This window comes from Mizuhopecten yessoensis, unplaced genomic scaffold, assembly GCF_002113885.1.
Source record: "Mizuhopecten yessoensis strain PY_sf001 unplaced genomic scaffold, ASM211388v2 scaffold897, whole genome shotgun sequence".
Lineage (NCBI taxonomy): Eukaryota > Metazoa > Mollusca > Bivalvia > Pectinida > Pectinidae > Mizuhopecten > Mizuhopecten yessoensis.
The window spans coordinates 444,176-456,440 of record NW_018403776.1 but is presented as its reverse complement, the minus strand read 5'-3'; the positions used below and the strand labels follow the sequence as shown (position 1 = coordinate 456,440).

The window sequence follows — 12,265 nt, the reverse complement described above, 5'->3', positions numbered from 1 at the left end:
GCAGGGGTTGTAGGTGGGCTGTGCTGTCAACATGACCTTATAATGTGGGTACAAGATGGAGATAGATCACACACACACAACTATATATATATATATCTTTGTATGCGTGTCTACCTATAGCTCCCCCACAAACTTTTAATTCTTAGTGCGAAACCTGTTACACCGTGCTTTAATAAGAACTACTAAAGTGTTGAAAGAAGGATATTTGAGGAAGTGTATTTAAATTAAGGGTAACAATATACATTTAAAAAATTATAAATAGTCTTTTGATAATAAAAATACCATATTCTTCAATTGAACCGATTGACAAGTTTGTATTGTGTGAGCTTACCCTAAGTCTAAGCTTATTTGGCTGTGCAAGACTGATGATATCAGGCCCTATGTGTATATGGTCGTGTGAGTGGGTCGGGTCCATTCATACTTTCTGCTCATCCTTTTCTGCGGGACCAATTGTGTTTTAGCCCGCCATACAAACAACACAAGCAGGGCTGTTTTACTATCAATCTGTCAAGTGTCATAGCCTAGCAACTGACATGATATATTGGCTGAGCCGTCAGTGAGGGTCAGGGTCAGCAATCTCAAACTACTTAGTATAGACTGGCAATCATAGCACACACACATACACACACCGTCCTCAGTGTAGGTACCCACACTGCCATGTGCTTACTCCAGTAGTACCTGTACCCTCAGACGGACAGCTACATGTGTAGGTGTGAGAAGGCCCCACATGTGATGCACACGTACACAGTAGTACTACAGAGTGGAATTGTTTAAAACGTGTCTAGTAGCCAGTGTTATTGTGGAGATTCTGCAGAGGATTGTGTGCACCCTGGGGACCGGGTCAGCATGTGGAGTGATGTGGGACCGCCCCACCCTACCCATCACCTCCACATCCTCCTCACCCTCCTCCTCTCCCTGCTGTTCAACCTCCGCATCATCATCTACCACTACCCTGCATAGACCCATACCTCTACCCTTAAGTGTTGCTCAGGACAAGGATTGGCTACTTATTCGTACAAAGATGCCTGTCTGTATCTGGCCAGATACCTGTCTCTTGGGATGTGCCCTTAATGATGTTGGTCACCCGGTAAGTCTCCTACATCAAATACAAGTTTTGAGGAAAACTACATTTTGAATTTGGTGATTGAAACAGCTCTTTCTCTTCAGAATGTTGTCTTTAAAATTACGAATGCCATTTTTTATATTTATTTTTAAGAAAAATCTATTTTCAGTATTTATTTGAATATTAACATTAGCAATAGATTGTTTGTTGAAAAATCAGAAAGTTTTTCTTCATTAAAAAAAAAAAGAGAATCTTATTAGAACATTGAATTTAACTAAATTTCTGTGTATTTCTTTGTATTTATTTTTGGGAGCTGTAAATGAAGTTACCCATTTCAATACCTTTTCTGAAAGAATTAGCCAAAACACCTAAGCTTAATGGTGTGTTTAATGAGTATTGGTTTGTATTTCTATAAGACAGCTGTAATTTAATATACACTTTTGTCGACCTGTTAATTGTACATTACGTTGGAGACTTGTTGGGTAATTTTTTCGTGGACTTAGAGTGTGTGTGGCTCGCTTGTCAAACTAGAAATCTTATCTTGTGATGAGATGCTGATTGCTTTGTCAGCCTGCACAACAGCCTTTAACTACTGCTTCTTCATATATACCTTTATCTTACGGATAGAATGTCTTCTTAATAGTCAACCTATCATAGCTTTTCTTCTCCTGAATAAACGGCCAGAAAATGTAGAAGTTGGTGTTAGGGAGGGTAAATGAGATTTTTGTCACCTGATCTAAAGCTTGGGGAGCTATCAGGACAACAAGTGTCAATGGTAATTGTGTTTGGCAGCCAACATTGTGATATATCCCTCAGTGTCATGAAAGTATTTATGCTTCCATAGGCGCTGGCTGACATGACAAGCATTATTGACTTTAAACTCATTGTCCGAGGATTTTTCTAGGGCACCAGGTATTTAACACTCATTTCCGGGTGTTTTTGGAGTCCGAGGGGTTATCTCTCCCTGCTTTACAAGCCTCTAAAAAATATTTCCACTGCTCTAAATATTTTAAAACAAAGCCAGACTTGTCCTAAAATATCAGACGCATAGATAACGTTAATAAAATGTGCCTTAATCAAACCACACTGCCTAATAAAATTAAGTGCAAGTTCATATTTGTATCTGATCTTGAATGGGCCCCTGCACTCATTTTCTGTGATGGACGTGTGTCACAGTGGAAGAGTCCAAGTGGTAGGGAGGAGCAGCATGGCCGGTGGGTCATAACCGGGCCATTATTGGTGTTAAAGATCAATTTGTTTTTACTTATTGTGTCATGATGGTGTAGTATTGGACTGTTGCCACCTAAATTGATATACAGAGGTAGATAATGAGTGTATTTGGAGCATTGTTTTGCCAGCCTGGTAGCCTGCCTTACACATGGCCGACCGTCCCAACTGCCAACAGAATTTCATTTTTGTCATGCTCACTGAGGCTGACATCAAACATCAATATACTACCCAATGCTTTCATGATTAATGATTAAACTACCAGTGAAAAACCCTTGCATAAAACTTAGCATACTTTATAGGTTTTAGCAATATACATATTTGAGATGGTTTGATCGACTGTTTATTTATTCATGAAATGTAGTTCTAACTCAGGAAAGGTCACATATCATGCGAGAAGGTTGGAGTATTTGTTAAAAATAGTAATAGAATGAGACTGGTAAAATTTCTCTCCCAAAAGTATAAATGATATCCTCCCAGCATTGTATGGGGAGGGGGTAACAGGTACAAGGCTGTGGCATTTCACATCAGAGGATCATCTGATGCCAAACTCCTTCTCCACATTGATCCCCTCCTGCTATCTGACACTTCTGTAGGGGCCCACCACAGGGGCACAGGCAGGTTTACTATTTATTTTATCAAATATGATTTGTATGCATTGGAGCAATTCTGAGGAAGATTTGTGTGACTTTAGTATTGGTGTTGAATATCTCTGTAGTACTGTTTATTTCAGTTTGTGGAGAGTTTGACCACACTGTAAAGTAGACTCCTGTCTGTGGGGTGGGAGCGTGTCCTAGTCGTTAATGAAGAAGAAAATTCAAACATTGAATTTAGAATCTTGACACCTCTGTGTGTCAGAATGTGTGGGGGGTGGGATGGGGGAGGGGGTGTAGATCGTGTTCACTCCACATATGGCAAGCAAGTGGGAGCCTTTTACTTGTATTGTTTTCCCACCCACAGTGATAAGTGACTCCTGAGCCAAAAATGGGATACAAGATGTAATTAGTATGATTAAAATGTAGAAAACTGACCAGTTAACCTTTCCTAGTTAGGATGGTTAATGAATTAAACCTCATTTAAGTTATTAGTAATGTCCAATACGAGTTGGAAATATCACTACTGCGGCAATATGCCAGTAAACATTTACAATAAATGTTTAAAGAGACCTTACAAAAAATTGTGAATTCATATATTTATGTTTTTTATTGACAGCTATGTTTGGACGAGTGTAAATGCAATTAATGGAGTTAGATTAAATATGTCCAAGGTAAAGAGGAGAACAAAATCTAGGTAAAATTCTGATGACGAAAGGTGGTCTATTTTATTTGAAATTTCCTTTTTTTCTTAATAAGTGACTTCAATAATTTTCTGAAAAGCTGCTTTTGTAGACAAAAAAAGTTCGGCGGGAAGTTTTACATGTCTGACTGCCAAAGATAAACGGCTATTAAACTTACTTTATGTATTTTAACACTTTTTCGCTTTGCTTTTTTCAACTTCCCCCCTTTCTCTTCAAAATGACAAATGGGGCTATCCATTATTATTGGATGTCTGTGGTCGGTGGCCCTGGTGTAAGATACCAGGGTTTATCTCCGACTTTTACACAGGTCAGTATGTTGGACTGTGAAATTTAAAGCCCTGTTATCATTTCCCTGAAATCATATGATGCAATATGGTAAATGTACTCTGTTGTATGTTGTTCCCAGTTTGTGAGGATAGCAATGAAAAGTGCCAGGGGTAGAGGGATAGTGTCGTGGTAGACTCCCTCGGGGCCAGACTACACCACCAAACATGGCCCTGGAATGATAAGCATAATCGAGAGGAAAGCCATTGTCTCCAACTATGTAATAAATGTGATGTTGGTCTACACTAATGTTAAGTTTTGCCACAAATTAACAGCCTTTGAGTTTTATCCTGGGTATTAATCATGGCTTGTCTGTAGTATATTGATAGGTCTGTCCAGCAATCCACCACTGAAGGACCAGGACTGTCCTGTCCAAAGACCCTAGTATCCATACACTGTTATATGGGGAACCTAAAGCATCCATACACTGTTCTATCGGAACCCTAAAGCTATACATTTGGGGGAGGGGTGCAGGACTGAACTGTCCGAAGAATTTTCCAAAGGCCATCAATGCACTGTTCCAGGGGTCAAATCTGTCCAAAGATGTACTGTCCTACTGCCATCAATATAATGTTCTTAGGTTTAAGGACTGTCCAAAGACCTATCCTAATTTAATCAATATGCTGTTCTGGAGGTCTTCACCAGTCCAAAGACCTTTCCTGGGATGTTTTCATTCACTGTATCACAGTCCAGGACTGTCCAAAGATCTGTTCTAATTCCATCATTACATCCTTATACACCCTCTCTAGAGCCATACATGGCATCATCCTTTCCAGAACCAGCTTTCATTGCTAACTAAATAATGAATAAGGTTCAAATAATGTGGAATTGATTAATGTACAAACATGAATTATTAACATGAAAATGCAGATGTATTATATTTCAACAGTAATGATGGTTGGTATGTGTGCCGTTCACACTTGAGTGACTGAAGTGTCGACTAATTGTCAGTCCTCTACTGTCCTCGATCCTCAGCCCACCCTGCTAGGTCTTAGACATCTTTTATAAAAGTCCATAATTTGGACATTGCAAATGAGTCAACTCAAATATTTTAATCTTTAAGAAAAGTAGGATGTCTTAATTTTAGATATCATTTGCATTTTGAAACTGAACTATCTCACTTGATTGATAAAAATACCCAAAAGATTCCCGGACAAATTATATTGTCCAGAATTTCAAAATGATTCTAACACCATATCTTTCAAGTAAAACAAATTCTTTATGCCACATTTCTAAATGCTGTCATTTCTAACAATGTGTTGCTGGTCTTGAGCTTCTGTATGGGGACGTAATAACGGACAGACCTTTGTCTGTCTATCACCTGTCTGTAAGTCACGTCTAGGCTGTGTTTGTATTTCATTTCTCAACAATTGCTTCAACATCTTTAAAAGCAATTTATTTTATGAAAAAATGAGTGGTGAAAGGGGGGAACAAATGAACTAAAATCCATGAAATAAACAAGCCGAACTTTATGCTTGACCAAATATCTCATAAATTAGCGCATTATTCAGGTGAGTGTTATTCATGCGGAAAGATGAGTGGGGGTTGAATACACCTCGTTACACCACAATCGTATCGTGATGACCAGCTCTGACAAACAAACACAGCCATTGGGGGGAAAATCTTTATGTTTTATTTATTTCGGCCGACTGATTCATATATCATTCTGTTTGTGTACCCTTTGTGTAATTTGTGACATATGCAAGACAAAATACTAGGATGTTTATTTAAATATCACACAGCCAATAGTTTATTGTGGTGTCAAAAATGGGGCCCTGCCCTCAATTAAAACACAGTCAAGATAGATGTACTGTGGAATTGGACCACACAATTATTTTACACTGACAGAAACAAAATATTTATGCACTCAGTTTACGTTTTTTTTAAGAAATACAACATTCAAAAAGTTACTGTAATGACTTAATGTCATGTTTAAGAAACTTATCCCTATAAATATAACTTGTTCTGTCGCAATATAATATTTGCTACAAATTGTGATCAATCTTAATACTCAGTGCAGGTAAATTTCAAAACTTCTGTATTTTTTCAGATAAATAGAATTTTTCCAAGATATTATTTTGGTGTATTTTAAATAGGTAGAAGAGATAAATTTTGATTTTAATTGATATTTGATATTCTTGTTTGTAAAAAGATAAGTTTTGAAAAAAATCAGCATTGTTGACTGATTTGAATTATGTCTATGAAAATATAATTGCATATAACAGGAAGTCTTTTTGAAATTTCATTAACAGTACGAATTAATTAAACAACTCCAACCCAGCGTAGTTAAGTTTTAGCTGATATATTTATTACAGTACTTCAACTGTCTGGCGTAAAATTAATTAAACAAGTTTGTACATCTATATTGAGTGTATGAAATGATTTTATTCCTTTGGTTATTTGTAAATTAGTATTTTAATTTGTATGTTTTTGACTTATGTAGATATATGAATCTTATTTTACTGCAGTTATTGTGGAATCCTATACATAGATATTAGTATTTAGTGAATTTTGTTGTTGAGAAGATTCATTTTATAAATGTTAAGTTTTGTTGTTAATTCATATTCCAGTAAAACAATCATCAGAATTTCTTTCACTCTATTTACAATATAATGTTATTACATTATTGCCAAATATTACTGACAAATACACTTATCAAACTTGTGTACTATATGAACTAATTTATATACGGTTTTAATAGAAATAATCAATTATGATTGTGATAGAAGGTTATGCAAGCTGTTGTTGAAAAAGGTTTTTTTCATTTGTTTTATAGAATTTAGCTGATTTAAATAATCTTGTATTTTTCAGGGGAGTAAAGTTTCCATGGTACAGCCTCCCCTTCCGGGGTTTGTGATGTACAACGGTGAACACTTATCACAACCTCCTCCGGCTCATATGGGCATACCTCCAATGCACATAGATCCCAAAACAGGTAACGATTCAGGCATAATGAAACCAGTGTAATAATTACTGTCAAACCTGTAAAACTGGAACCTGGAGGTGACAAAAATCCTCCCGACTTGTAAACACATTATCAGGTTCTGACCTTATACATAATATTTTCCTCATACAATTTAACACCCTATTGCTCACTACAGGGTATTTTCCTTTGTCAGACTAGTTTGAGTGGAGATAGTTTTACTTTACAGTAATGGTAGAACTGGTTAGTCTGGCTGCCTACTGTACTAGTTTGAGTGGAGATCGTTTTACTTTACAGTAATGGTAGAACTGGTTAGTCTGGCTGCCTACTGTACTAGTTTGAGTGGAGATCGTTTTACGTTGCAAAACTGAGCTCTGATCAGTGCTAGTAAGTCATTATATATAAGACAAATCTAAATAATACATCAATCAATGAAATGTGTTCAATAAATAGTTCTATATCATAGGCTTTGGTTAATATCTTATTCAATTTTCTCTCAAGATTTATTTATTTGATATTGTCTAACACGTTTTTTTAGCCAATTATATATGGTATAACCCTGCATGACAAAATGCAAAAGTGAGATTCAAAGATTATGATGAAAACATTTATTTTTACTCAAAGTACATTCCAACCTTCTTCTGAATGATCTGCATAAAACTGTGCTGATTAAAGACCAGTAATATATATACAGATCACCTGTGCAACCTCCACACCTACTCCATATGTGGTGCTGCTGTACTGGACAGACTGCTCTTTGATGTTTCCTTTGTAGTTGTACAAGATACATGCTAACGAGATTTACCTTTAGCCGAGTCACTAATTATAACGGGGTTTCCAATGGTATCAAACATCAATGTATCAAACAGTTTGAACCCACAGCCAGCATGAAATATTTTATGTTAGAGAAAGATTTGTGGAATTGCTATGTCTAGTGATGATATACCCTACTACCTATAATGTGGTATTGTATGGTGGTACTGTTACAGGGTACAAGATGACATTAGTAGGCATTAATTACCATTGTGATGACCTAACTCTTATCCATGATGTATGGGTAGCTTGCTGAAGTACTCAAGTACCGTAGGTTAATGGGTGCATACCCTATTTTCTCCAGTATTATCTACAAATGCATTATAGATGATCAAAGCGTCTCGGTACACCACTCATCACCTACAGCATCAATTCCTCATTGTTTTTAGACAGGATCAGGGGAGTCAATTCTAATACTAGCTTAAAAGCATTGTAAGGTAAGTCTTACAAATAGTGTTTTATGTTCTGCGAGCAGGAAACTGAAAGTTAGCCTACTTCAAATGAAAAGGAATATTTCTGAATTTGGCTTGTGAAGTCAGAATTATTGTATGGGGTGATCTTAATGTTTCATTAAATTAGAATGAGTCATAGCCACTCTAAAATGTCATCAAAAAATGCTTAAGATGTTTAAATATTTTCTTGACATGCTCACTTGTAAGGGGGGCGGGGGAGACTTTTTTCCATGCTGTAGAATGGATCGTGGGATGAAAAACAGGCAGCAAAGGTTACAGTGAGGACAGACACACAAATGGGGAGAACAGATATAAGACAGATAGACAAGGTTCTGGGGGAGGTAGGCAGACAGACAAGGTTCTGGGGAAGGTAGGCAGACAGACAAGGATCTGGGGAAGGTTGGCAGACAGACAAGTTTCTGGGGAAGGTATGCAGACAGACAAGGTTCTGGGGAAGGTTGGCAGACAGACAAGGTTCTGGGGAAAGTAGGCACACAGACAAGGTTCTGGGGAAGGTATGCTGACAGACAAGGTTCTGGGGAAGGTTGGCAGACAGACAAGTTTCTGGGGAAGGTATGCAGACAGACAAGGTTCCGGGGAAAGAAGGCAGACAGACAAGGTTCTGGGGATGGTAGGCAGACAGACAAGGTTCTGGGGAAGGTTGGCAGACAGACAAGGTTCTGGGGAAGGTATGCAGACAGACAAGGTTCTGGGGAAGGAAGGCAGACACAAGGTTCTGGGAAAGGTAGGCAGATAGACAAGGTCGGGGGAAGATAAACAGGGTTTGTTTTTACTTTTCATTGGTAACAATTATCTAGGGTGCAAGCAGTTTGATAGGATGGGGCATGTCACACCTGTCTGCATACTGGGTCCCAATCACGCAAGGATAGTGGCAGTTTGTAAAGTGTAACAAGTGAATCAACTCGGGCTGTTCAGCTAATATATTTATAAATATGGAAGTGTAAAATAAATCTGATGTTTGGTGTATAGCTGAAACATAATTGTAATGATCTAGTCATTGTACAAACTTTTATGGGAAATGAGCTGAGGACAAATATTCCTTTTGTTATAAGTGAGTCATCTAATAATGAGATTTAATAAAAAAAAAAATGATATCTTGTGACAAGAGAAAAAAGTATTGTAGATGTGTGATGAAACGAAGATAGGTGGAGTGTCTATTAGGTGGGGGGTAATGAGGTAGGAGATGCCACAGTGTAGCAGGGACTCCGATATCACTGATGATTGTTAACATGTTTATCTGATACGGCTATCAAAGCTAAACATGGACAGGTAGATACAGTGTGTGTTAACTTATCAGGATGACTTGTCAAATCATCGTTTAATGTACAAATACTCCGGCTCACAATTGATTTCTGTTGTTGTACACAAACATAATGATGTGTTGCAGCACTGAATCTACTAAAGTGCTGTTGATAAAAAATTCAACATGACAAGTGCAGTAAAAAATGCTAATGGCCTGTTATGACTGTCACAGTTATAAATACATGAGCTAAAAATTCTTGACAGACAATAAGCAGGCAAATTTGTTTGTGATGATGATTCAGGGTAAGGTGGAAACAGTTCCTCCTATACAAGTGTCTCAATGACCCTGACACATTGTGGTTACAGTAGTGTCCTTAACGGCCACTCGAGGGCCACTTGGCCATATCCTTCCGAGAGATTCCCACACTTACAGTACTGTACCATGGCCGAATCATTCACGCTTCCTCCTCATCTAACATGTTCATTATCATCGCATGGCTCTCCAGAGGAAAGAGAACATGGCACTAGATGTGTCAAATACAAAAATTATGTTTGAAGACTGCCTTCTTTTTCTGAAAAATACATCTTAGAATTTAAAACAGGTCAGCAAAATATTATTTTCATTATGTTTAATGTTGAAGAAAACTCGACTTCAGTTCAGTTTTAATATTCTAGTTACACCACAACTACATGGAGGATGTAACAGAGAATATCTCATGCATGTTTTCAAGGTACTGGCTGACACATGTATATATAGCAGGAGGGATTTTGGTGTTTAAATCATAAGGATTATATAACATGGGAATAAAATACAAAATATGTAACTTACGTGAGTACACAATTCACATTTAGTGTTCCAGTAAATTATGACGAGACAATAGAACAAAAAGTCAGCACTTAGTAGGGCTGTTCATGGGGTAATAGGTATGTGTATGTAAGCTAGCTGTGTGACACTACCTAGTAGACCTGTTCGTTACAGGATATTCAGCAAATATTGACATCAAGGTTCATCTTACAATCATTATTATCCTGCCACAGAAAATGTGTCACCATCCGCGAGACAATTACCATAAAATCTGAGGATGATTGGAATCGGGTTAGGGTGTTAAGTTCCCCAAACCCAAACATCTTGTAAATTATCTCCATTTATTTAAAATTATCTGGTTAAGTTTTTTGGGAATTGGTGAAAAATTATGGAAGAGAATCCTGCTGTTTTGCGTAATCAGTTGCCTGTGCATGCGTGCATGCCAGTGAGCCTTAGAGATTAGTGTCTGTTACATACTGCAGACTTCTCCAAAGTGCTATCCAGGGGCCGGGCATGGTCCGATTTATCTACACATTTGGCCCAAGTGCCGCTTAATTCAATTTTGCAGCACAAGATATTTCCTTTGCCTTATCATGCTGTGACAGCTTAGAAATCTGATTGGATTGAAATAGCCAGAAGATTTTGAGTGACTTGTGTGTGTTGAATTTGTTATTGAAAACAGTGGAATTGACTCACACAGACACATACACCAACAAAATCATTAATACAAAATTCTGAAAATTTACACTTTACACATTTTAATTCCCTCATACATCGTAATTTTAAGTTATTGTTCAAAATATATGACACATCACTGAGGTTTCGGTACATTTGTTGTATTCCGTTTTTCTTTCTGTACATCTTCAATAGTATGTCAATATTTTGACAGTTTTCAGTATAGTTTATTGGGGTAAGCCTAACTAAGTTAAGTTACTATGGTATAATAATCTGGTCTAACACAATTACAACTACATCCATCGAGGATATATCTTCTCCCATAAGCAAATCTTTTGTATTTAAATTCAATGTGATTTGAATAATTTGAAAGTGAGAATAATAATTATGGTAGGGTTGAATTTTTGCAGTCACAAAATAAAAGTTCATCTAGTTTAAAGACAGAACTCAATAACTGCAAAAGTGCCTGCTATTCCTATTGAATATTTGTAAAAGTTTTTGAGTTGTTATTAATGGGTTTATTTGGATATTACCACAGAGGACTGGGGAGTAAGTTATGCTGTGTGTTGTTATTAATGGGTTTATATGGGTATTACCACAGAGGACTGGGGAGTAAGTTATGCTGTGTGTTGGTATTAATGGGTTTATATGGATATTACCACAGAGGCCTGGGGAGTAAGTTATGCAGTGTTTTTATTAATGAGTTTACATGGATATTACCACAGAGGACTGGGGAGTAAGATATGCTGTGTGTTTTTATTAATGGGTTTATATGGATATTACCACAGGACTGGGGAGTAAGTTATGCTGTGTGTTGTTATTAATGGGTTTATATGGATATTACCACAGAGGACTGGGGAGTAAGTTATGCAGTGTTTTTATTAATGAGTTTATATGGATATTACCACAGAGGACTGGGGAGTAAGTTATGCTGTGTGTTGTTATTAATGGGTTTATATGGATATTACACAGAGGACTGGGGAGTAAGTTATGCTGTGTGTTGGTATTAATGGGTTTATATGGATATTACCACAGAGGACTGGGGAGTAAGTTATGCTGTTTGTTTTTATTAATGAGTTTATAGGGATATTACCGCAGAGGACTGGGGAGTAAGATATGCTGTGTGTTGTTATTAATGGGTTTATTTGGATATTACCACAGAGGACCGGGGAGTAAGTTATGCTGTGGGTTTTTATTAATGAGTTTATAGGGATATTACCGCAGAGGACTGGGGAGTAAGATATGCTGTGTGTTGTTATTAATGGGATTATATGGATATTACACAGAGGACTGGGGAGAAAGTTATGCTGTGTGTTGTTATTAATGGGTTTATATGGATATTACCACAGGACTGGGGAGTAAGTTATGCTGTGTGTTGTTTTAATAAGAATTGATGCAGTGTACCTTATTTTATTCAAATTTC

The 12,265-nt window shown here is 37.1% G+C and overlaps 1 protein-coding gene across 8 annotated transcripts in view; it reads left to right on the top strand.

The window, feature by feature from the left end:
• Positions 1 to 12,265, top strand: part of LOC110453906 (protein pangolin, isoforms A/H/I/S-like) — a 70,309-nt gene that overhangs the window by 33,978 nt on the left and 24,066 nt on the right. For 7 of the 8 annotated variants that reach the window (XR_002463320.1, XR_002463319.1, XM_021503139.1 and 4 more), the window contains exon 4: positions 6,723 to 6,846. Coding sequence is in view for 6 of the 8 variants with exons in the window: in XM_021503139.1 (XP_021358814.1) it covers positions 6,723 to 6,846 (124 nt within the window). In the remaining 2 variants the exon portion in view is untranslated. Of the gene's footprint in view, positions 1 to 576; positions 1,088 to 6,722; positions 6,847 to 12,265 lie in introns of those variants that run through there. The other variant, XM_021503157.1, reaches the window with a different exon arrangement.